Here is a 26,282-nt window from a genome sequence, read left to right on the forward strand (position 1 = left end):
AAATGGCATCTTACTGAACTAATTTAAACGAAGACCCCGTCTGCACATCGTTTTAATGCTCTTTAACGCACGTTACAAGGCTAAGAGGGTGAATTCTCATAATTCTGGCTCAAGGTCCACACGAAAACTCTGTCTCTAAGCTGAAAATTTCTAGAATAACTCTCTAGAGAAGTAACCATATACCCTACAGAACAACATACAGCTCTACTGCAGTTATATTAACTCCAAAAATGTAATAAGACCGTTATTTAAAATTCACTGTTGGGTTTCTTTTGGGGTGTGTGTTTGCACTGTAGTCTCGCAGCTGTCCAATCACAAGAGGCCCAGGGCATCAAAGGGAGCCAGAGGATTCCAGGCACGGCTGGCGTCCAGACCCGACTCCCTGCGTTCACCTTGGGAGGAGCGCTCACGTTTGAGGAGAGCTGAAGGATGCCCTCCAGGTGAACAGCAGGCTGGCTGATTCCTTCAGCGTGAAGGGCAGGCGGCCAGCAAACTGACACTGGGCTGGTCCTGGAGGCTCACTCGGCCTCTGAAAAGCTCTTCTGGGGCCCCGCGGGCTCCCAGGACGTACAGCGCAGGAGCCAGACTCAAAACCGTGCACGTGGCACTGGCCAAGTAATTGGTTCGAGTTTCACTGGTTTGTCTGTTTGCTTGTTTTCGCTTTTGTTTGCTTAAAACTTAAAACGAGCTACGTAAACACTGCTCCCACAGAGAACTTCCAGCCCCTGGAGGTCAGCTGCTGCTGCTGAGCTGTCAGAAGCCCCTGCATGGGCTCCCCGCAGTGTGCCGGGAGTGATCTGTGTAAATAACCTCCCGTTTTATACTTTCACAGGATACCTCTGTTCCCACAGGATCTTACCATGCAGTTCATGGCAAAGTGGTTGTGCTGTGTCTGAAGCTCCATTGCATGAGGATGGCTGGTCCCAATCTCAGTGTAGCTGTTCAGAAACAGGCCCTTGTTGTGCGTGATCCAGTCAAACATCTACCGGAATGAAGAAAGACAACCTGGAATCACTCCAGAAAAAGAAATGACTGACGCGGCTCCCAGCACGGGACCGAACCAAGAAAGAGTGGCGTCTTTCCTCTGACAACCTCTCAGGCGCCAGGGCCCAGAAGATTCTCGACTTCTAACCAGTCAGCAGCTCTGAACTTGCAGGAGCTACAAGAAAATCTTATCTAGTGTGTTCCTTTGACAGATGAGGGACTAAGGAGCAGATAAGTAAAGAGAGGTATTCAAATCCCCCAGGCTAATTAAAACTCTAATCTTCTGACTCTCAACCCAGTCTCTCTTCTATACTGAACTACATAATTAGGCACACTGCTCTGCAAAAAAAAGACCCGTTAGGTGAAGTTACAAACTTACAGGTTTCTGGATGGGCTTTGCTTTGACCACAGATTACTGACAGCAATTCCAATGACTAAAAGGTTATGCTCTTTAGTGCAAGAATAAAAAATTTTAAAAAATCCCTGTGCAAATGCAAACAATAAAATTTACCGTAAAAATAAAAAGAAACGGGGAAAACTTTAACAATGACGTCTCTCTTAAGATTCTATACAGATGCTACCTGGAAAAGGATGTTAATTTCACTGTTCCCAGGAAAACATTTAAGGAAAAAGAAATGATTATCAATTAGCACTGCTTCTGTGATGTGAATGTGACTTCCAGGGACAGTCACCTGTTTGTCTAGTAATTGAAAGGAAGATTTTCTAGTATCTTTGACAAGGCACTACAGTTGAACCTTGAGCAACACGGGTCTGAACTGCACAGGTCTACTCATATGCAGATATTTTTCAACAAATGAGTACCTATATTTTCATTTTACACATCTTTAAATTAACTAAGTGTGGGGGAGAGTTGTGTTCAACTAGAGATCACAATATATGGAATCAAAAGAACTAGAGTTGGAGGCCTGATTCTATCCAAACTGTTTCAGCTTGCTGTCCTCAGGTGAGTCATTTATCAATTCCTTTGTCCTGGAGGCAGAGAGAGCAGCCTGGATTTTCAACTGCAGGAGGCGTCAGCATCCCTACCCCAGTGCTGTTCAAGGGTCAGCTGTACTTTAACCATAAAGAGAGGTTAAAAGCTTACCAAATAATATTACTGGAAAATAGTGGTGGGTTGTCACCTTTCAAAAGGTCCTTTTACAGCAAAGATTTTTAATGTTTTCTAACTTAACAAAAAATTTTCCCGTCCATGAAAAAAAATTCAGTGAGCTCAAATTAAGAGGGATCAATTCACTCATGTTCACGGCTTGCAACGTATTCCTCTAAATAAGTGTCCTGCTTTCACGTTGCTGAGACAGACAGGAGCTCACTTTGGCCAGTTGGTCTGACTCGAGCACAATACAGAAACATGAAACCGTAAGTAATTATTGCCTCTATTTCCCAGGAGCTATTATTTTTAATTCATTACTCGCCTTTTATTGTAAAAACATACTCAACAGTAGATCTGAAGGGTGTTTTCTCACTGGCTTTTATGAGTGGAAGAGCAGTTATTAGAAAAATACTCGAACAACTATTGCTTTCAATAACATATCCTACAACGTTTTCACTCTTTAAATTGAAAATATTCTTGTCTATCTTACAGGCATTCTAAACCAAACTATTAGTAATTAGCAACTCTAAGTTTCTAGAAGAGCTCTGCGTTGCACAGTGAGTAGCAGTGGAAAGCAGACTGAGGGGAGATCTCTGAACCGACACTGCTGGTCTCCCACCGATGCCGTGCGAGTGGCTTACCCTTCCCCAGCCCTTTCATTCTGCCCTTTCTCCTGACCAAACCAGCCTCGGCTGCCGAGACCCAAGGATCCAGGAAGCCTCCCTCCGTGGCGCATTTTAGCGTCCCTCCCCCGTCTTTTACCTTCTCAGCATCCTGTTCAAACAGCCTCAGCTGAAAGCACTGGTCCAGCTTTAGCTTCCTCACATGCCACATCTGATGCAGGTGCTGCCGCGTTGAGTGCAGCCTGTCCAGCATGGCGGACACCTTGGGTAAGAGGCTCTGCAGGTCTGCGTTGCCTGACCCCGAGTTCTTTTTGGGAAAGCTGTCACTGCTCTGAATCCTCTGCAGCAGCTTCTGTCCCTCTAAATCCAAGTCCTCTATGGGGGCCTTAATCACCTTCTTCTTCAGCTGGGAATGTTCCTCGATCATATTCCGAGCCCCCTCCAAATCCTGAGGCAACTCCTTCTTAGCTAGGATGTCCTGAAGCTCCTCCAGCCGAGACAGCATGTGGGTGGCATTGCTAATGTAGTCTTCAAAAGCAACTCGGATTTCAATCCATTCTTCATGGTTGTATTCCAGGCAGCCGTCAAATTCGGGCGTTAGCTGAGAAGGGTCAACTACTTTGGTAAGGCCTTCTAAAGAGACCATATTTGTCTTAAGGGGAAAAAAAATCATGTATGAGAAGATGAACCAATCTTATACGGTCTTATCATAATGCAGTTTGCAATGCTTAATCACAGATCAAACTTAAAGCAAGTAATCCATTTATAGAAAACGTAACATACCTTGTTCTGGCCCCATAAAAACAAATGTAAATGAAAGAGGCATTAGTACAGTCAGTGAATGACAAATCCATTAGAGCAACACATATATGTTAGTTGCAATACCCCAAATTATAGAATCATATGAATTTCAGGACAGCTAAAGATATTAGATTTCTTTCCAAGAATGCGGAAATTAACCCACTATCTTAGGCACATTAGAATATGAATGGCTTTTTTAAAATGTAGAAAATACACAAGGGTTAGCAAGCAAGCTGGCAGAAGCTCTTCTCACAAAGTTGGAGAGAGAGGGAATGCTTCATTCACTGCAATAACCGGCAGCGATTCTGAGCAGTACAAGTGTTGTATCAATACATCGTCGACTACATTCCAATCTAACAAAGTTTTAGTCAATTACAACCTGAGCAAGAAATCTTCATCTCATCCTATCAGAAGATGACGCAGAGTTAATATTAGTATTATGCCTCAAGGAAAACATAACTGGGGGTGAGGTGGGGTAAGTATGAAGACAAAGGGAGAGGGAAAAGATGTGTGGCCTAGAACCAAAAGATAAAACAGAGAAAGGCTCGTTTAGCCCCACCTCTGTCACCTCCAGCCTTAGAGAAACCTAGAACTGTATCTCTATGCTGTTTGACATAAGAAATGGCAAAAGGCAGCAGAGCGAGAAAGAGGGGCGGCTCCTCGGCCAGCACTTTTGCCTGAAGCGTGACTGTCGGTTCATCCCTGTCTCGTCTGCCCAGACTTTAATAATGTCCATGGAGACAATCACTTCACAGACAGAAGCTCGTGATAATGTACAGACAAGTTCAACAGAAAAGCCAGTGCAGGAAACTTTTAAAGGCCCAGAGGGAAAGATCACAATTAGACAAGCAAAAACCTGCATACATTATACCACCACATCATTATTTCTGCTTAAAACCTGTATCATTAAATACAACACACTTTACATTCTGTGTCAAGATAATAACTAATATAATATCCAACAAACTGTCCTCCAAAATCACTTCTTCTTGTGTGTGAAGATAAAGGCTTACTGGTTTCACCTTTCATCTAAACCTCTTGGGTGCAGTTTCAAATTCAAATTAAAACTAAATTCAGATTTCAGGTTGAAAATCAATACCATGGACTGAGAAATTTTAAAATGCAAGTAATGTACCCATGAAAAGACATTGAAAAGTGTGTGTAACATGTAACATAAAGCTTAAGAATTAATATTGTGTGGTATGTTTAATACTATTATTGTTGTTAACCTTGAAATACGTGAATACATTCACTGAAACCTAATGTTTGGGCAAAGTGGCTAGAGGAAGCGATCTAGTCAACTAAAAATTATTATAATTTATTGTTAGAAAATACTTAAATTTTATTACAGAATATGGCATGAATCAAGTTTCCAGCTGGCCAGAATACTTTCCCCCATAATCATCTGATGAGACCAGCTGCATCAAAGCCTTGGCAGAACCCTGGTAGCTTACTTAAGGAGAGCAGTTTCCAGGGAAAAGGAGAGTAAGCCAGCGGGTTGAGGTGTGTTTTACACACTATCTGAAAGACAACGACCTTGGGTGCTAACTGAATCCAGAGCCCCACATAGGTTTTCAAGGAACCTCTCCCTTTTCATAAACGAGAGACCTGACGTGTGAAATACACGGCACACCGTCCTCTCCAGGACACGATGAAAAGTCAGTCTCTCCCACACATTTTCCTCAGGAAATGTGAAGTTGAGCATTTCTCCCTAACATTCCCTTATTTCCAAGGCTGAGGTAACGATGATGACTCTGAAGCCACCTAAAGCCACTTGCACTGAACAGTAAAGCTATTTTATCCCGTGTAGTAAAAGGAAACAGGCTTCTCTTTCTAAGACACACGCCTTACACCCCAGTAGCCCCATTACCCAGAAACAAGAGGCCTGGAACCTAAACCCTCCATGGGCAAAACACCCACTGGGATAAGGCGAGAAACAAGCCTAATTGTGTTATTTTACACAATAACTAATTTTGCATGTCATATGTACGTCAGATATGCAGTTCTTGTTGAATACGTGGTTTTTAAAAATCTATAACCAGCCTAAAATGATGACGGAAAAGCTTTTAATAAACCACACCTACTGGTTTAGTTGGTCTGGCTACACAGGGAAGTTACCTCAAATTCAAATTTAGAACTGCCAAAATTAGTCCTCTGTTTCTGCCAAAAGTTGTCTGGCTTGATTATCAGTGCAACGTGAATGCAGCAGGGGAAGGACTCTTGTAATATCTTCAGCAGAGGCTTGATGGAGTCCCACTTGGACCCACGCATGTCCACGATCACCGTGAATCCTCGCTTGCAGACTTCTTCACTACAGAGAAAGAAAAGACAGGTTGAAACCACGCGACTCCCACCACTTTTTCTGGTCAGAGTCCTGCTGGGCAAGGCCGATTCTGCTTCCGTCATCCTGCTGCCTGCGGGGCACCTCCCTCCACCCACCGCCTGGCTGGCCAGCACTTGTGCCCAGGGAGCTGGCGGACGAGAGATCATTACAGAAAGAGCTTAGGTCTCACCCGTGGTCCTCACCCTCCCCGGTACCTTAACAGAGTAGACTGACTATTCACGCACAGGGTTCAACCTCAAAAACCTTCAAACTTTTTCTTTTGTGTCCACGGTTTTGCATCTTGCCTTCTCTTTAGGAGAAGAGCAATGACCGTCCTGCCCATCTCTCTGGTCTTTTGTGCGTTAACTGATCACACATGCTGTCTAGTAACTGTTAGGGCCGCTAAACAGCAGGGACAGAACCCCAGCAGCACACGCAGAGCAGTGAACAGCAGTCACGCGGGACTCTGGGGTCACAGGAGCCGAAACCACCTGCACTGGCGTGCTGGTGATAGCAGGAGCTTTCGAATGTCCCAGTTTATTCCCTTTAACTTGTCCCAGGCCCCTGAGCTACCTCAGAAGTTCTCAGGTGTGGTCCACCCGCCCCCGGGGATCCTTGGCACCCTTCTGGCGGGGTCTGTGGGGTAAAATCTAGTAATACTGAGACTTGTCTATCTTTTTCAGCTGGTTGCACCAATGGCGCACAGGCCACGGTGGACACCGCTGGCTCTGGGCACAAGTCAAGGTAGTGCTAGGAGTCACGTATGCTTCCTCTCCACGTTCTAGCTGTTAAAACAAAAGAGCCAGTTTGTCTTAAGAATGTCCTTGATGAAGAAATAAAAATTATTAACTTTATTAAATCTCAACCTCTGAGTACATGGGAAATATACAGAAAGCACATCTGCAGTAAAGAAAAAAACAAAAGTCAGAGTGTTCATAAACTTGGGTTAAAAATCCATGGTCTCCCTTCACACTACATACAAAAATAAACTCTAAATGGTTTAAAGACTTAAATGTAAAACATGACACCATAAAACTCCTAGAAGAGAACATAAGCAAAACATTTTCTGACATAAATTGTAGCAATATTTTCTTAGATCGATCTCCCAAGGCAAAAGAAACAAAAGCAAAACGGCGGTGGGATGAACTGGGAGATTGGGATTGATATATATACACTACTATGTATAAAACAGATAGCTAGTGAGGATCTACTGTACGGCACAGGGAACTCAGTGCTCTGTGGTGACCTAAATGGGAAGGAAATCTGGGAGGGAGGGGATATATGTATATTATACACATGGCTGATTCACTTTGCTGGAGAGCAGAAACTAACACAACATTGTAAAGTAACTATACTCCAATAAAAAAAAATTTTTTAAACCCTAAACAAATGGGACCTAATCCAACTTAAAAGCTTTTGCACAGCAAAGAAAACCATCAAGCAACCGAAAAGACAACCTACAGAATGGGAGAAAATATTTGCAAATGATGCGACTGACATGGGTTAACATTCAAAATATACAAACAGCTCATACCACTCAATACCAAAAAAAACAAACAACCGAATCAAAAAAAAAAGGACAGAAGACCTAAATAGACATCTCTCCAAAGAAGACATACAGCTGGCAACAGGCAGATGAAAGGATGCTCAACATCACTAATCATTAGAGAAATGCAAATCAAAACTTCAATGAGGTATCACCTCACGCCGGTCAGAATGGCCATCATCAAAAAGTCTACAAATAATAAATGCCTGAGAGGGTGTGGAGAAAAGGGAACCCTCCTACACTGTTGGTGGGGATGTAAACTGGTGCAGCCTCTATGGAGAACAGTATGGAGGTTCCTCTAAAAACTAAAAGTAGAACTACCATACGACCCAGCAATCCCACTCCTGGGCATATATCCAGTGAAAAATGAAAACTTTAATTAAAAAATATACATCTCCCCCAATGTTCCTAACAGCACAATTAACAATAGCCAACACGGAAACAACCTGAGTGATCATCAACAGACACACTGGGTTAAGAAGATGTGGTGCATACACACAATGGAATATTACTCAGCCATAAAAATGAAGGAATATTGCCATTTGCAGCAACAATGACGGACCTAGAGATCATCCTACTAAGTAAATCAGATAAAGACAAACATTTTATGATATCACTTATATGTGGAATCTAAAAATAATACAAATGAATCTATATACTAAACAGAAACAGACTCACAAACATAGAAAACAAATTTATGGTTACCAAAGGGAAGGGGATTGGGGGGAAGGATAAATTAGGAGTTTGGGATTAGCAGATACAAACTACTATACATAAAACAGATCAGCAACAAAGATTTACTAGCACAAGGAACTACATTCAATATCTTGTAATAATCAACAATGGAAAGTAATCTGAAAAAAATACACATAACTGAATAATTCTGCTGTACACCTGAAACTAACACAATATGGTAAAGCGACTGACTACACTTCAAAAATTTTTTAACGAAAAATTTCTAAAAATAGGGCTTCCCTGGCGGCGCAGTGGTTGAGAGTCCACCTGCCGATGCAGCGGACGCGGGTTCATGCCCCGGTCCGGGAGGATCCTACATGCCGCGGAGCGGCTGGGCCCCTGAGCCTGCGCGTCCGGAGCTTGTGCTCCGCAACGGGAGAGGCCACAACAGTGAGAGGCCCGCGTACCGCAAAAAAAAAAAAAAACAAAACAAATTCTAAAAATAAAGTGAGACCATTTTAGACAGGGAAAAAAAAATCCATAGTCTCACCTAAATTTAAGTCAAAGTAAAAACCAATTTCACACTCTCTCACATGAGCTTACTCCCCTACCTTCTCCCGTCCCCCGCCTCCATGCCCTCCCCACTCCCTCACACGCCATTCTTTTCCTTATCTTTTGATTCATACCAGTAGAGTAACGGACACTCCAAGTTCCTATGACAACTTCATCAGTATAAGAGGCATACTCCCAAAAACATTCCAAAAAAGTCCGTGGGGACAGAACCTGAGTTGATGGTGGCCCGCAGTCCTAGGAACACAATCCTGAAAGCCCTAAGGAGAAAACGGACTGATCCAACACACCGGCTTATCACTCCAGTGTGGAAAGCTGCAGGAGTGATTGGATTAACTCCTGTATGAATATGAACTGAAAAACAGTTAACAGGGCTCAACACTCCTCATGCTATCACTCCTCCTGTCTCAAGTAGGTCCTGGGCCACGATCCTGGGAGCGTCTCGGGTCACCTTCACAAATCCTTAGAGGTAGCTGGGCTCTCCCAGAAATGCTTCCTAAAATCCCTCAAGTCACTGAAATTAAGCATTCTGAACTTCCTGGGGTTCTAAAGGAGCTTGCCATCCTGCAGGATTCCATTCAGTAGAAACTTCTGGGCTCCACAGCGCCTTGGGGCTAGACCTGCCTGAGCAGGACGTCGGATGTTTGCTGCCCAGCTGGGACCTTCTGCTCCAGACTCTCGTGTTCTGCTGCCGTACACCAAAGACAGGAGGCTGTCAGGCAACAGGTTCTGCTGTTGTACGAGCTGCTGTTTGGTGCCTGCACTTTAAGCATCGGTCTTCCCCTATCAAGGTAAATTCTCTGGCAGCCTTTCTCCTCACATAGCTCTACACAGTGGTGTGTACGTAAAACTACAAAGCCCCTCCACTTGACGGGGCTTAGAAGGAATCCTGAATAACTCCAGGCTTAACAAGAGGAACAAGCTGGAGAGAGACACAAGCAAAAGGTGCCCTGAGCTTACACCGCTTACAGAAGGATTAACCAGTCACCTGCCTCCGCCATCCAACTGTTCCCACCAGTGACTTCCAAGTAAAGCAAGCAGCACTCCAACTGGGCTGGGAGTGCACATCCTCCGCATCCATCTGTCTTTATCAAGTTAAAAGCCACGCGCTATTAAGAAAGCGGCGACTTGCAAACGTGACCAAAGCCACAGCTCTATTTCTGAGCGTCTAATGAACAAGCACAGCTGCTGCTGAAGGGCTCCGTGCCATGCTCTTCCTTCAAGGCACTGCTCACTGCAAAGTGTGACTTGTTAACCAGGTATTTCAGCAGTTTCACCTAAGAGCCTCATTTTAGCTGTGAGATTTTTAAAAATGTAGATGAAACTAAGGTCCTTTTTCAATTCAGGTCTCTAAAAAAGAGAAACTCTCCTTTCTTCAGTTCCTAGATGAAGAAGGTACCTTTTTATATGAATGTTCATGAATGAATCAACTCAAAAGTTTCACATGATTTCATTGGTGACAAAAGAGAGTCAGAGTGCTTTATCCATTTAGTTGCTATAAATCATTCCAAAGAAGTCAAAACGTTCTAGAACATAATGAGTATAATTCAAAAGAGCAATAAACACCTAGAGGTGCACCAAGACTAACGTGATTATCATTTCTGTGCACGAGTCCCCATCACACCACGAAGAAGTTCCGCTGTGACTTTCCTCCTACACATTTAAGGAAAAGTTCCCTTGCAAATTAATCATATGAAAACCAATCTATTATTCTAATTGTTTGTTTGTTTGTTTTTTAAGGAAGGGAGAGGGGAGGGAAGGTGGCCCAAACAACAGTACTCAAAACTAGTCGCTACTCTCAGATCACATTATGTTTTAACTCTGGGGGCCACATTTTAAGAGGCAAAGACAGGAGGCCACGCAGAAAAAAAAACAGACAAGATGATCTGATTCTAGAACACATGGCAAAAAGAAAAACAACTGAAGGGAAGTCGAAGAGCAAATACGAAAGATGGACATTACTGTACCACTTCTGAGACAGCTACCATGAAGTCAGACACTGTGCTGGGCATGTGCATAAATAATCTTACTTATTAATACAGTGATCCGAGAAGTACAGATTACTATCACATCTCGTAGATCAGAAAACCCATAAAATTAAGTAAACCAGGTCAGCCCGTCTGACTCTGACCCCCAAGCTTTCCCGGATGGCACACTTCTCCAAATCCGGGAATGTGTAGCCCTGTAACTGGCTGAGGGGCAGCCAGAGGCTACCATCACATCGCAGAAAACATCAACAGTGGTGGACAGAGACACGAGTCCCACAGGACATCCTCCCCCTGCCCCTCCCACTGCCCAGGACTGTGTATTTCACTCTGAAACTGTAACAACAAATTATAGACTCAAATAAAGAACAAGCCAACCCACAAGTCCCCCAAAATTCACACACCATTCATCTCCTGACATGATCACTGATCCCACTGTCTGGCTAAAACCAGAGCGCGTCCACCTCTGCAGGCTCCCTGAAGGCGGCACTAAGGCTCTCTGTCAGTCGCTGTAGGACCTGCGGTGGACCTGGAGAGGACTCTTTTTGTGGCCACTTCTATTTGGACCACTGGGAAACCTTCCTCCACTATCATCTGGCAAACGCATCATTTACATACAAATTAATCCCATCTCTCTCATTTGCTCATTAACCAAGAACAAGAAACTGGCATTGCCTGTCACTTGAAATTGTAAATACAAAAGCAAAGCCAGGCAATGAAACGAACTGACTGTGCTCGGTGCTTGGAGGGTCACTCTACACACTGAGGAACTTATGAGAGAAATGAGAGAATATCTGGGATTTGCTATGTTTTCTTGGGGAAGTAGACAAGATTGGCAGAATCCAATAATCGTTGGAGCTGGATGATGGGCCCATGGGTGTTCGCTTCTCTCTAGTTTTGTTTACACTCACGATTCCCAGGACAAAGTTTTGTGTTGTTTTTTTTTTAAAGTGGGTCATCCAGCTGATTCAAAATATACCTGAATCGATTTCTTTATGATATCAATGAAAGGAAAAGTAGTTTTTTATATTTATAATCAATATGGATTTTAAAACCAGAAAGCAAGTTGCCAAAGTTATATACAGAATTCCAACGGTGTAAATGTTTTCTAAAAGATCACCTGGGTGAAATTCAACTTGTGTTTCATTGAACTATACACCAAGCATCATTTTGGGTGGCAGGGATTTGTTTTTTCACATCATCGTCTGTATCTGTTTCTTTTTCATCATTAGCACAGCACATGGCACATAGTAAGAGCTCAGTAAGTACTGGCTGTAAACTATGTTGTTATTTATAAGTGACAGTGAGTAGTAAATAACTTCTAAAACTCTTCCCAACTCTGTGATTTCAACAGTTCAACAGTCCAAGAAAATATCAGAGTAAGAGGAAAGGGAAAACTTTTCCACGTATTTAAGCAGGGGCCCATTAGTATGTTGCTGATGATTGGATGTAATAGCTTTCCCACAAAGGATACCCTACAGCAAAACCCAAGAACCCCCTCTGAAGCTCAGACCATCGACACCAAAGCTGACCTTCCTCAGCCACAGTGAGGATGGGTTGCCAGAGGACAGTGCTGTTTCCCTGGCTGGTGTCAACCCAAAGAGGTCGGGGGAGAGTCACCAGCCCTGCTCCGTGGGCGATCTGTTACACTCACCTCAAACTTTAGAATCCACTACGCTGCTGTTGACCATCTTTTATGCTTTCCCGGCATAACATGTTCCTTACGGCTACTCGTTAGTCTATATCATGACCGAGTGTCCTTTTTCATGCGCTCATTTAGTCTCCTAGGAAATCCCTCTTCACTGGCGCACATCAGCCATGCCCTGCTTTAGTACACCCCCTTCTGGGGTGAGAGTACCTCTTCCTCACAGGGGGTCCCGCTCCGACCCCCGGCACACAGCCACCTCTTATGCCAGGCCTGGCTGTATGCTTGGATCATATCAGAGCAGTACTTTGTTTTCCAAAAATTAATCTTAACCATTAAATGGAGGTGTTAATGTGGGAGGCGGTGGGGGGCGGGGGGGGGTTTCCTCTGCCAGCTGTCAGCTCGCTCTGTAGGTAAAACCTCAGTAATATGTTTCTAGAGCAGAAGTAAAGATGCTAGACTCCGCAGGTATACACACTGGCCCACTGCTGTTAACCGCTCCTCACGTCAGGGCTCTCCAGAAAATAAAGCCTTGCCTATTCCTCGTGTTCCTCGGCGTCTACGCCGAAAATCCCCCTGGCTGTCACTAGCGGGTCGCAGATTGAACGAGAGCTCCCAAACTCCATGTCCCGGGACATTAGCTGGTAGGGATTCTGAATGCCCTGCAAAGTTCATGCTACAAATCAACCGAATACTTCCCAGGAACTGAAGCGCAGCACAGAGCCAGAAAGTTCCTCTCGGAAACCACACTCCACTGGTGAGCCTCCGGCCCGCCGGGTCTCCGTTATCAGGATCATCTCTGCTTTACCTCCGCCTTGGGCACCACAACCTAAGGTCCCCGCCCGGTGGCCAAGCCACCCCCATCGCCACCACACAAGCCTGCTCACTCAGAACACTGCCCTTCTCAGCCCCGCACCGAGGAGGGTCACAAAAGGAAAATAAGGAGAAAGACCATGATTTTCACTTGACAGCACTTTGATCAGAATTCAGGCTCCTGTGGGCTGTTTTCTGGGGAGTGTGTGCAGCGCTGCACCTCTGGGACAGGGACCAGCCACGACCACGCGGGACTCACCTGGGGATACAGGCCAGGTAGGAAATGAGCCTCCGGAGGTCCTCCTGCCGTATCCTGTCATGATTGCTGCGGGCCGGGAAGGTTAGGATGGGACCCCCGCGCTTATCTCTGCCACCTGGAAACAAACATGTGGAAGAGGCTCAGACAGAAACAAGAGGAAACAGGACTCTATGGGCCACTGGGCGCCCAGCATCGCAGCCTGCCCACCCACTCTCGCGAAGCTGTGCCCCCAGCCCTCCTGGCCCGGCAGGACCCCATGAAAGGCCGGCATCCCTGGCTCCCCTGAGACAGGTGGCAATGCCATCCCTCCCAGGACGCCGGCGATGAAGTCTGAGTTTTGCACACCACATGGAAGGTATCACAGAAGGCTCTGGCTCTTTCTTCCAGTGTTTGTTCCCTCCTTTATTCAGTTTCATGTTTGGAGAGAAAAAAAGGTTTCATGTATACGTGCTTCCATCACCTTAAACTCCCACCTCCGGGGACTTCCCTGGTGGCACCGTGGATAAGACTCTGTGCTCCCAATGCAAGGGGCCCAGGTTTGATCCCTGGTCAGGGAACTAAATCCCACATTCATGCCACAAGCAAGGAGCTTGCCGGCCACAACTAAGGAGCCCAAGTGCTGCAACTATGACCCGGTGCAACCAAATAAATAAATAATATTAAAAAAAAAAAAACACCTCCTCACGCCCTCTCTCTCTCCCTTTCTCTGTCTCCCTCTCTCTCTCTCCTCCACACTGTCCCCTCTCCTTCCCTCCCCGTCACTCTCAGCTCTGTCTCTTTGCTACCAACCAAATCGGGCTTTAACTCATGAAAGGGAAAAGACAGAAATGTTCTTCAAACTCTGCACTGACGGCTACTTTATATAATCTGGGATCCAGGGCACCTTCCCCTCTCAAGGGCAGTACCTGACCCCTGTGGTCAAGCTTCCCCACTCTCTCACACAAAGCCACACACACACAAAAGCAAAAAAGAGAGAGAGAGGGAGAGATTGGCACACAAGAATTTTCAAATAGAACTAAATTAGCTTAAGAACTTTAGAAATATTACATTACACACTAAGCACAAATCTCATGTGACTGGCCTTTGACAGGAAGGCAGAAACGCTTCTCATGAACATGGATACAATCCTAAGGAAGTCTGCTGGGTATCACTGAACATTTCTGGTGAAACCACTCTATTTATTTTATTACTTCTATTAGGGTTTTCAGAAAAGAACACAGAGAAAGAAAATTTTGTTTTCCCAAGTGTATGCTTCATTTAGTTTTACAGTTCTGGTCATCTCTTTCTAGAAGTACAGCAATAAGATCTCAAAATTCAAGCCACAACATGAAACAATTATTTTCTCATCTTAATTATTTACCTTGTCAGCAGACGTAACTGAAAAAGCAAGCAAAAAGCAAGCAAGCAAACAAGAGAAAACCAAATTCTTTCCTTTTAGAATGCCAAAAACATATTCAGCAGAAGACGCAGGCATTTTAAAAACACATTTTTACCAACATGGGTCTTTACCCTGTCCTAGAATGATTAACAATTCCTCTCAACAGTAATAAAACTAAGTGCTGATTCTGAACACTTAAACTGACCCACATGTACTGTTAGGTTACGAAGCCCAGGAAGATGTTAAATTATTTATAAATCCAATAACCCAGGTATTAAATAGGAACAACACTACATCACAGCTGACACACGCTAGGTATGGCATCAAGGGCTTGACACACGCGCTCTGATCTGATCATCACAAGGATCCTGTTAGGAGATTTCCTCACGCCGGCTTTATCAGGAAAGATACTGAGGCTCAAAGAGCTTATATAAAGACAAAGGGACCATGCCAGCATGTCACAGCTGGGCCCTTTGCCCTGATAAGAACTTGCCTAATTTTTCAAACTACTGGCTTTACTTCTTTCTAAATAATAAAAATATCAGAAGGAATGAAAAGTACTATTAAAAGTGAGAAGCAGTAAATTTTTTTTAATTTAGATTTCAAACAGTAAGAGATTTGCCATTTTCATATACATCATTGGAGATCTACTTATTTGTAAATAGCCTATTACTCATTTGGAAAAATAAACCAGTGGACAATATTTTTCTATTGTACTTTTCAGAACCATTTTGTCTCATTACTCCTGTTTTAGCTGAAGAATTATATTACATGTGGAGAGTAAAAAACTTAAACACTAAAAAAACAAAGAAGTGAGAAGCAGTATTATTGTAAATGGTAGAATGACATTATGAGGTAATCTTCTAAAATACCAGACAGTAATTTTAGGGAAAAATCATTGGCTCTAGTTTTTTTGGAATACCTCTTGTCCCCGAGATAAGACCAGTAACAAATGCAGTATTTTTTATTTCCCAACATCTTTCATTCCTTTCAAAACAGAATCAATCTCCTTGATCAAAAATGTAAGAGAGACCTTCAGTATGGCGGAGGAGTAAGACCCGGAGATCACTTTCCTCCCCACAAATACATCAGAAATACATCTACGTGTGGAACAGCCCCTACAGAACACCTACTGAATGCTGGCAGAAGACCTCAGACTTCCCAAAAGATATATACTTTCTTTTCCTTTTTCTCTTTTTGTGAGTGTGTATGTGTACGCTTCTTGGTGTGATTCTGTCTGCATAGCTTTGCTTTTACCATTTATCAAGGGTTCTGTCTGTCCATTTTTTTTCTTTTTACTTTTTACTTTTTAATAATTTTTAAATTTTTTATCTTAAAATCTTTATTCTATTTTATTTTAGTTTTTCCTCCCTCCCTCCCTCCCTCTCTTTCTCTCTTTCTCTCTTTCTTTCTCCCTTTTCTTTTGAGCCCTGTGGCTGACAGGGTCTTGGTGCTCCAGCCGGGTGTCAAGCCTGAGTCTCTGAGGTGGGAGAGCCGAGTTCAGGACATTGGTCCATCAGAGACCTCCCAGCTCCACATAATATCAAATGGCAAAAGCTCTCCCAGAGATCTCCATCACAATGCCAAGACCCAGCTCCACTCAACAACCAGCAAGCTACAGTGCCGGACACCCTAGGCCAAACAAATAGCAAGACAGGAAAACAAACCAACCCATTAGCAGAGAGGCTGCCTAAAATCATAATAAGGTCACAGACACCCCAAAACACACCAACAGACACGATCCTACTCACCAGAAAGACAAGATCTAGCCTCATCCACCAGAACACAGGCACTAGTCCCCTCCACCAGGAAGCCTACACAGCCCACTGAACCAACCTCAGCCACTGGGGGCAGACACCAAAAACAACGGGAACTACGAACCTGCAGCCTGCGAAAACCAGACCCCAAACACAGTAAGTTAAGCAGCATGAGAAGACAGAGAAACACACAGCAGATGAAGCAGCAAGGTAAAAACCCAACAGACCAAATGAATGAAGAGGAAATAGGCAGTCTACCTGAAAAAGAATTCAGAGTAATGATAGTAAAGATGATCCAAAATCTTGGAAATAGAACGGAGAAAATACAAGAAACATTTAACAAGGACCTAGAAGAACTAAAGAGCAAACAAACAACGATGAACAACACAATAAATGAAATTTAAAATTCTCTAGAAGGAATCAATAGCAGAATAACTGAGGCAGAAGAATGGATAAGTGACCTGGAAGATAAAATAGTGGAAATAAGTCCCACAGAGCAGAATACAGAAAAAAGAATGAGAAGAATTGAAGACAGTCTCAGAGACCTATGAGACAACACTAAACGCACCAACATTCGAATTATAGGGGTCCCAGAAGAAGAAGAGAAAAAGAAAGGGTCTGAGAAAGTATTTGAAGAGATTATAGTTGAACATTTCCCTAACATGGGAAAGGAAACAGTCACCCAAGTCCAGGAAGCACAGAGAATCCCAAACAGGATAAACCCTAGGAAAAACACACGAAGTCACATATTAATCAAACTAACAAAAATTAAATACAAAGAAAAATTATTAAAAGCAGCAAGGGAAAAACAAAAAATAACATACAAAGGAATCCCCATAAGGTTATCAGCTGATTTATCAGCAGAAACTCAGCAGGCCAGAAGCGAATGGCAGGATAAAGTGATGAAAGAGAAAAACCTACAACCAAGATTACTCTACCCAGCAAGGATCTCATTCAGATTTGATGGAGAAATCAAAAGCTTTTCAGACAAGCAAAACCTAAGAGAATTCAGCACCACCAAACCAGCTTTACAACAAATGCTAAAGAAACTTCTCTTGGCGGGAAACACAAGAGAAGGAAAAGACCTACAATAACAAACCCAAAACAATTAAGAAAATGGTAATAGGAACATACATATCGATAATTACCTTGAATGTAAATGGATTAAATGCTCCAACCAATAGACACAGACTGGCTGAATGGATACAGAAACAAGATACGTATATATGCTGTTTAAAAGAGGGGCAATTCAGACCTAGGGACACATACAGACTGAAAGTTAGGGGATGGGAAAAGATATTCCATGCAAATGGAAATCAAAAGAAAGCTGGAGTGGCAATTCTCATATCAGAAAAAATAGATTTTAAAATAAGGACTATTAGAAGAGACAAAGAAGGAGACTACATAATGATCAAGGGATCACTCCAAGAAGAAGATATAATTGTAAATATTTATGCACCCAACATAGGAGCACCTCAATACTAAGGCAAATGCTAACAGCCATAAAAGGGGATATCGACAGTAACACAATCATAGTACGAGACTTTTAACACCCACTTTCACCAATGGACAGATCATCCAAAACGAAAATATATAAGGAAACACAAGCTTTAAATGATACATTAAACATGATAGACTTAATTTGTATTTATAGGACATTCCATCCGAAAACAACAGAATACACACTTTCTTCTCAAGTGCACATGGGAACATTCTCCAGGGTAGATCATAGCTTGGGTCACAAATCAAGCCTTGGTAAATTTAAGAAAATTGAAATCGTTATCAAGTATCTTTTCCAACCACAATGCTATGAGACTAGATATCAATTACAGGGAAAAAATCTGTAAAAAACACAAACACATGGAGGCTAAACAATACACTACTAAATAACCAAGAGATCACTGAAGAAATCAACGAGGAAATCAAAAAATACCTAGGAACAAATGACAATGAAAACACGATGACCCAAAACCTATGGGATGCAGCAAAAGCAGTTCTAAGAGGAAAGTTTATAGCAATACAATCCTACCTCAAGAAACAAGGAACATCTCAAATAAACAACCTAAGCTTACACCTAAAGCAATTAGAGAAAGAAGAAAAAACAAAACCCAAAGTTACCAGAAGGGAAGAAATCATAAAGATCAGATCAGAAATAAATGAAAAAGAAATGAAGAAAACAATAGCAAAGATCAATAAATTTAAAAGCTGGTTCTTTGAGAAGATACACAAAATTGATAAACCACTAACCAGACTCATGAAGAAGAAAAGGGAGGAGACTCACATCAACAGACGTAGAAATGAAAAAGGGGAAGTAACAACTGACACTGCAGAAATACAAAGGATCAGGAGAGATTACTTCAAGCAACTGTATGCCAGTAAAATGAACACCCTGGAAGAAATGGACAAATTCTAAGAAAAGCACAACCTTCAGAGACTGAACCAGGAAGAAAATAGAAAATCAAAACAGACCAATCACAGGCACTGAAATGGAGACTGTGATTAAAAATCTTCCAACAAACAAAAGCCCAAGATCAGATGGATTCACAGGCAAATTCTATCAAACATTTAGAGAAGAGCTCTATCAAACATTTAGAGAAGCACTAACACCTATCCTTCTCAAACTCTTCCAAAATATAGCAGAGGAAGAAACACTCCCAAACTCATTCTATGATGCCACCATCACCCTGATACCAAAACAAGACAAAGATATCACGAAGAAAGAAAACTACAGGCCAATATCACTGATGAACACAGATGCAAAAATCCTCAACAAAATACTAGCAAACAGAATTCAACAGCACATCAAAAGGATCATACACCATGATCAAGTGGAATTTATCCCAGGAATGCAAGGATTCTTCAATATACGCAAATCAATGTGATAAACCATATTAACAAACTGAAGGAGAAACACCATATGATCATCTCAAGAGATGCAGAAAAAGCTTTCGACAAAATTCAACACCCATTTATGATAAAAACCCTCCAGAAAGTGGGCATAGAGGGAACTTACCTCAACATAATAAAGGCCATATATGACAAAGCCACAGCCAACACTGTTCTCAATGGTGAAAAACTGAAACCATTTCCTCTGAGATCCAGAACAAGACAAGGTTGTTCACTCTCACCACTATTATTCAACACAGTTTTGGAAGTTTTAGCCACAGCAATCAGAGAAGGAAAAGAAATAACAGGAATCCAAATCGCCAAATAAGAAGTAAAACTGTCACCGTTTGCAGATGACATGCTACTATACATAGAGAATCCTAAAGATGCTACCAGAAAACTACTAGAGCTAATCAATGAATCTGGTAAAGTAGCAGGATACAAAATTAATGCACAGCAATCTCTTGCATTCCTATACACTAATGATGAAAAATCAGAAAGAGAAATTAAGGAAATACTCCCATTCACCATTGCAACAAAAAGAAAAAAATACATAGGAATAAACCTACCTAAGGAGACAAAAGACCTGTATTCAGAAAACTGTAAGACACTGATGAAAGAAATTAAAGATGATACCAACAGATGGAGAGATATACCATGTTCTTGGATTGGAAGAAACAACATTGTGAAAATGACTATACTATGCAAAGCAATCTACAGATTCAGTGCAATCCCTACCAAACTACCAATGGCATTTTTCACAGCACTAGAACAAAAAATTTCACAATTTGTATGGAAACACAAAAGACCCCGAATAGCCAAAGGCATCTTGAGAAAGAAAAACAGACCTGGAGCATTCAGGCTCCCGGGCTTTAGACTATACTACAAAGCTACAGTAATCAAGACAGTATGGTACTGGCACAAAAACAGAAATATCGATCAATGGAACAGGATAGAAAGCCCAGAGATAAACCCATGCACATATGGCCAGCTTATCTTTGATAAAGGAGGCAAGAATATACAATGGAGAAAAGACAGCCTCTTCAATAAGTGGTGCTGGGAAAACTGGACAGCTACATGTAAAAAAATGAAATTAGAACACTCCCTAACACCATACGCAAAAGTAAACTCAAACTGGATTAAAGACCTAAATGTAAGGCCAGACACTATCAAACTCTTAGAGGAAAACGTAGGCAAAACACTCTATGACGTAAATCACAGCAAGATCCTTTTTGACCCACCTCCTAGAGAAATGGAAATAAAAACAAAAATAAACAAATGGGACCTAATGAAACATAAAAGCTTTTGCACAGCAAAGGAAACCATAAACAAGACGAAAAGACAACCCTCAGAATGGGAGAAAATATTTGCAAATGAAGCAACTGACAAAGGATTAATCTCCAAAATTTACAAGCAGCTCATGCAGCTCAATATCAAAAAAACAAACAACTGAATCCAAAAATGGGCAGAAAACCTAAATAGACATTTCTCCAAAGAAGATATACAGATTGCCATGAAAGGATGCTCAACATCACTAATCATTAGAGAAATGCAAATCAGAACTACAATGAGGTATCACCTCACACCAGTCCGAATGGCCATCATCAAAAATCTACAAACAATAAATGATGGAGAGGGTGTGAACAAAAGGGAACCCTCCTGCACTACTGGTGGGAATGTAAATTGATACAGCCACTATGGAGAACAGTATGGAGATTCCTTAGAAAACTAAAAATAGAACTACCATATGGCCCAGCAATCCCACTACTGGGCATATACCCTAAGAAAACCATAATTCAAAAAGAGTCATGTACCACAATGTTCAATGCAGCTCTATTTACAATAGCCAGGACATGGAAGCAACCTAAGTGTCCATCGACAGATGAATGGATAAAGAAGATGTGGCACATATATACAATGGAACATTACTCAGCCATAAAAAGAAACGAAATTGAGTTATTTGTAGTGAGGTGGATGGACCTAGAGTCTGTCATACAGAGTGAAGTAAGTCAGAAAGAGAAAAATAAATACCGTATGCTAACACATATATATGAAATCTAAAAAAAATATATATATATATATATGGTTCTGAGGAACCCAGGGGCAGGACAGGAATAAAGATGCAGATGTAGAGAATGAACTTGAGGACACGGGGAGGGGGAAGGGTAATCTGGGACGAAGTGAGAGAGTGGCATGGACATATATACACTACCAAATGTAAAACAGATAGCTAGTGGGAAGCAGCCGCATAGCACAGGGAGATCAACTCAGTGCTTTGTGACCACCTAGAGGGGTGGGATAGGGAGGGTGGGAGGGAGAGGCAAGAAGGAGGAGATATGGGGATATATGTATATGTATAGCTGATTCACTTTGTTATAAAGCAGAAACTAACACACCACTGTAAAGCAAGTATACTCAAAGATTAAAAAAATATACAGCGACATATTACAGAAATGTGAGTTTTAAAACATATAGTATGATATTTGTATTAAAACATTCACCTCACTTTTGGTAAAAAGAATAGCATCTCACATTTTTCTGGACCACCATTCTTAATATTTTAAATGCAACATAATGTGTGGCTCATTAGGGAGACTAAATGCCCATGACCCCTGCTCGACTGTCCTCCTTCTGGGGTCATCGTATCTCACAACGCGAGCAAGGTGGGCTCCAGCATGGCTGTGAAAAGTAGAATCCAAAATCCGCCCACCTAAGACAGCCATGGGGGAGTCAACAGGTGTGCACGCCGTCATTCTGTTCACTCCATGAGTGACGACAAGCTGCAGGTGTGTGCCGAAGTGCTGGCTGCCTCTGTGACTGCTCCACCGTCAATGAGAGATGCCCTCGAGCTGGTGGTGCTGGTGAGGAGCCCCCAGGGAACTGCCGGCAAGCTCGTCCACCAAACAGGCTCTCATTCGTGTCCTAAAAAAAGTTCACCTAAACCTGAACTTGAATTTTAAGACAGAGGGGCAAAAAATCATTTTGTCTTTTGCCCGTTCCCAGAAGAGTTTCAGAAAACTCACCACAATAATTTTAGAACTTCATCAAAAATCACTTATGAGGGACTTCCCTGGTGGCACAGTGGTTAAGAATCGCCTGCCAATGCAGGGGACACGGGTTCGACCCCTGGTCTGGGAAGATCCCACATGCCGTGGAGCAACTAAGCCTGTGTGCCACAACTACTGAGCCTGCGCTCTAGAGCCCACGAAACACAACTACTGAAGCCTGCGAGCCACAACTACTGAGCCTGCGTTCTAGAGCCTGCGAGCCACAACTACTGAAGCTCGCGTGCCTAGAGCCCACGTTCCGCAACAAGAGAAGTCACCGCAATGAGGAGCCCGCGCACCACAACGAAGAGTAGCCCCTACTCGCCACAACTAGAGAGAGCCCGTGAGCAGCAACGAAGACCCAAAGCAACCAAATAAATAAATAAATAAAATCATTTTAAGAAAAAATCACTTGTGAAGTAAAGATGGACTATTCCCCATTAAATAATTTAATAATTTCTTTTCACTTGCAAACCTCCCTGCATGGGGGTGCATCTTCCAATCTGTGGTGTGTCACAGTCAGTGACAGGCACGTGCCAATCATCCATGAGGACCCCTCCCAGTGAGGTTTAACAGAAAAATCTTAGAACCATTAGTATTAGGTCAGAAGAATACAGTCTCTGACCCTTAAGGAGCTTAAACATCAACTCCGCAGATGTTTGTTTATATTATATTCCCCAAGATTTAACTTGGTTGCCAATGTCACAGAAGGTACACAAATGAAAACACTGACCCAGTTATGAAGCAGAAAAGCCACAAATTCAGTTTCGGTTCCTGAAGTAATAAAAACAACAATGCTGCAGTTCATAAACGCTTCATCTACTAGACACTCCTATGTGGCTGATGTCAACCCCCAGCCTCACAGTGAGGCGGGACGGACAGATGTCAGTCCCACTTTATAGACGGGAAACTCAGCGCCTCAGTTCCTATGATGAAAAGAAAAGGGCAGGAAGTCCATTTCCTGCACCTACCAACGTCACAGGATATCTGCGTATGAGAGCTTCACAGCTTCTGGACCTCTACGTGTCTGGAACCAAAAACCAACAGCCCATTCAGGATTATCTGCCTATCCAAATGCTGGGTTAGCCGAAAAACAAGGCAAAAAACGTGAAGTTTCTGTTCATGATGACACTATTCTCAATTCTTATAAAAACGGCATCCTCTCTGCCATTCCTCCCCACCCCACTACATTTTACTTCTGTGAGGCACCTATCACCTTCTAGCAAACGATACACGTCACACATTCTTTCTGTTTGTCTGTCTCCCCACTAGAACGGAAGCCCCCAGAGGCAGGCATCTCTGTTCACTCACTGACATCTTATACCCTCTCAGGCTGGTACACAGGAGGTATTCAGTAAATAGTCACTGAATGAACGGATTCCTCTTTTATACTCCAAACAAAGTTAATTCAAAATACCTACTAGCAGGTATCAGGAAGTTAAAAATGGAAATGCCTGATGAACACTCCTATAGAAACGCAGATGCTAAACGAACTGAGGTTTATTTTAATATCAGAAGAAGGCTGGAAAAGGTCTATGTAATAGCTATATATATATATCTGTGTGACGCTTCTTTTCCTAATAAACCCAGCGATACTCATTTCCCTCTTATGAGAGGTAACTTCAGGGGACTCGGTCTCTTGAGCAGTGTGGCCCAGAATGACCACAGAAGCAGCCAGTTTCAGAGTCACCCCTTTTTCTTTAAATGAATTGATAAAAACTCACCTCTTACCCAAGTAGAAGAAACTTTTTTCTTTCTTTTTTTTTAATTGAAGTATAGTGACTTACAATATTGAGAATAAACTTCTTTTGTAAGAAAGGCATTCTTACTTTGCGAAGTATAATGTAAATTTCAATGGACCAACAGTACTATTCTCTGCATGGTCCCCATCTGAATTTCCGGTTTCAAATACCATTGAAAATGGTTCTTCACTCCCCCTGAGGAACAGCAACTCACTAACCATGAAAAGCAAACTTTTCCAAAGCAAAGCTCTGAGAAAGTGCAGTCTGTGAAAGCGAAATTATGGCTACTATCTATTAAGTCTGCTACGGACTAACAAAACTCTGGTAAGAGGGTGCCCACTGGGTCCCTGCTCGAGGCCAACAGAAGGCCAGCCCTGACCGTCACACGCTCACCGCCCATACCTTGTCGCTACCTAACCCTGGGAATCAGAAACTCGCTTACACACCGTCTCGAATGAAGACTCTAAGGGGACTCTGTACTCTGTGCGGAAGGAAGGTCTCTAGAGGCACCCGGCCCTCCAGTCAGTCACTACAGCCTCGGACAGTGCTAGATGCTAACTAGAATACACAAAATGAGTGGGAGGTCCCCCTTCCCGTCTCAAGAAACGGGGAATTTTCTGCAAAACTGAAACAAGAACTAGAGTCAGTGGTCTCAACACTAACAGCAAACCTCTGGGCAATAAGATCCTATATTCCTGTCAATTCCCCCAGTTACAAAGGTCAGTGTTCACCTTGCCCAAAAAAGGCTATTCTCGAAGAGTTACCCAAATGCTCGTCAACAGACAGCTGACTGAATAAGCTATGGTGCGTACGCAGCACAGTTATATACAACTGTAAAAGGGATGGCGAATCTCCGTTCGTCCTGCTATACACTGCTCTCTCTAGAATACTGTTTAAGGGGAAAGCAGAAAGGCAGAGAAAATGGTGCAAAGTACATCACTGTCTGGTCTGGGGGCGGCGGCAGGGAGGTGAGAATAGGTGGACGGACAGAGACAGAGACTGCTTGTGTTTTAAAGGTATAAGAAATAAACCAACACTGAAGAAAACGAAAGCAAAAAAGTTTACCTACTGGGGAGGGAAGGTACAGGGTCGATGAGGCAAGGAGAGAAACTAGATTTCTTTGAGTACACCTTATCTTTTAACTTTTTTTTAGTTTTTAAACCTCAAATGATGTACACATTTTACTTAATATTGAAGCAAGATTAAGTGGTTGTGTTTTTAAGGCTTAAAAATGTAAAATTAAATAAGACAAATGATCCTGAGTTTCAGGTTGGGAAGAACTTGATCTACGTGGAGAGGAACTATTTTTTGTGACTTTAAAACACAGTAATAGGGCTGTACGTTCTTAGTGGTATGTACCCTTTAGGACAACAAAAGAACAGAAGTGTTAAGTTACATTTGGCAGTCATACTGTGGTGATAACATCAGTATTACAATGTAAATAAGTAATTAGGTTGATGAGGGTAGGCACTAAGATTTTCAGCAAAAGGAAAAGAAAAGGAGATGCAGATATAAAATCAAAGAAAAATAAAATATCTGTAATTCTATATTTGAATTGGAAACCTTAGTATGAAGCCACGATATCTTTTCTCACTTAGAGAACATATATATACAGATTTCCTAAATGTGTCCACTGAAGAGGCTCAGAAACAGTGACCCACCCAGAACAGCAAGCTTCCCCAGTACCCTGCACCATTCCCCATGCAAAAGAACCAGGGCGCTTTAGAGAAATGGCTGATTACAGACACGGAGCAGGAAACAGACAAGATGGGCCTGAAATATCTTGTAACATCAGCAGAGAGAGAAGCTGTAATACTGTGGTACTTGGATTCAGGAGCCCATCTGAAGAGGCTCCCACTGGCCAAAGGATGGGAACATTTTAACTTCACAAGAGAAAAAGAAATGTACAGTGGGGGAACTCCCTGGCGGTCCAGTGGTCAGGACTCAGCATTTTCACTGCCTGGCTTCAATCCCTGGTCGGGGAACTAAGAACCCACAAGCCGAGCCATGTGGCCGAAAAAAAAAAAAAGAAATGTACAATTGAAACACATCAAATATATTTAAAATCATGAGCTCAAAATGACACTTAAAAAAAAACTCAATGGTCTTTTTATTAGTCTGAAATGACTAATGATAT

General features: G+C 42.5%; 1 protein-coding gene across 4 annotated transcripts in view; it reads right to left on the reverse strand.

Moving 5' to 3' along the window:
- Positions 1 to 26,282, reverse strand: part of TRIO (trio Rho guanine nucleotide exchange factor) — a 370,973-nt gene that overhangs the window by 209,430 nt on the left and 135,261 nt on the right. For all 4 annotated transcript variants that reach the window (XM_082837244.1, XM_082837245.1, XM_082837243.1 and 1 more), the window contains exons 3-6: positions 13,336 to 13,450; positions 5,638 to 5,830; positions 2,858 to 3,370; positions 860 to 982 (exon numbers count right to left, since the gene is read on the reverse strand). In XM_082837244.1, coding sequence (XP_082693370.1) covers positions 860 to 982; positions 2,858 to 3,370; positions 5,638 to 5,830; positions 13,336 to 13,450 — 944 coding nt within the window. The remainder of the gene's footprint in view (positions 1 to 859; positions 983 to 2,857; positions 3,371 to 5,637; positions 5,831 to 13,335; positions 13,451 to 26,282) is intronic.

The sequence above is a fragment of the Leucopleurus acutus genome (genome assembly GCF_964270905.1).
Source record: "Leucopleurus acutus genome assembly, chromosome: 3".
In the NCBI taxonomy this organism is placed as follows: domain Eukaryota; kingdom Metazoa; phylum Chordata; class Mammalia; order Artiodactyla; family Delphinidae; genus Leucopleurus; species Leucopleurus acutus.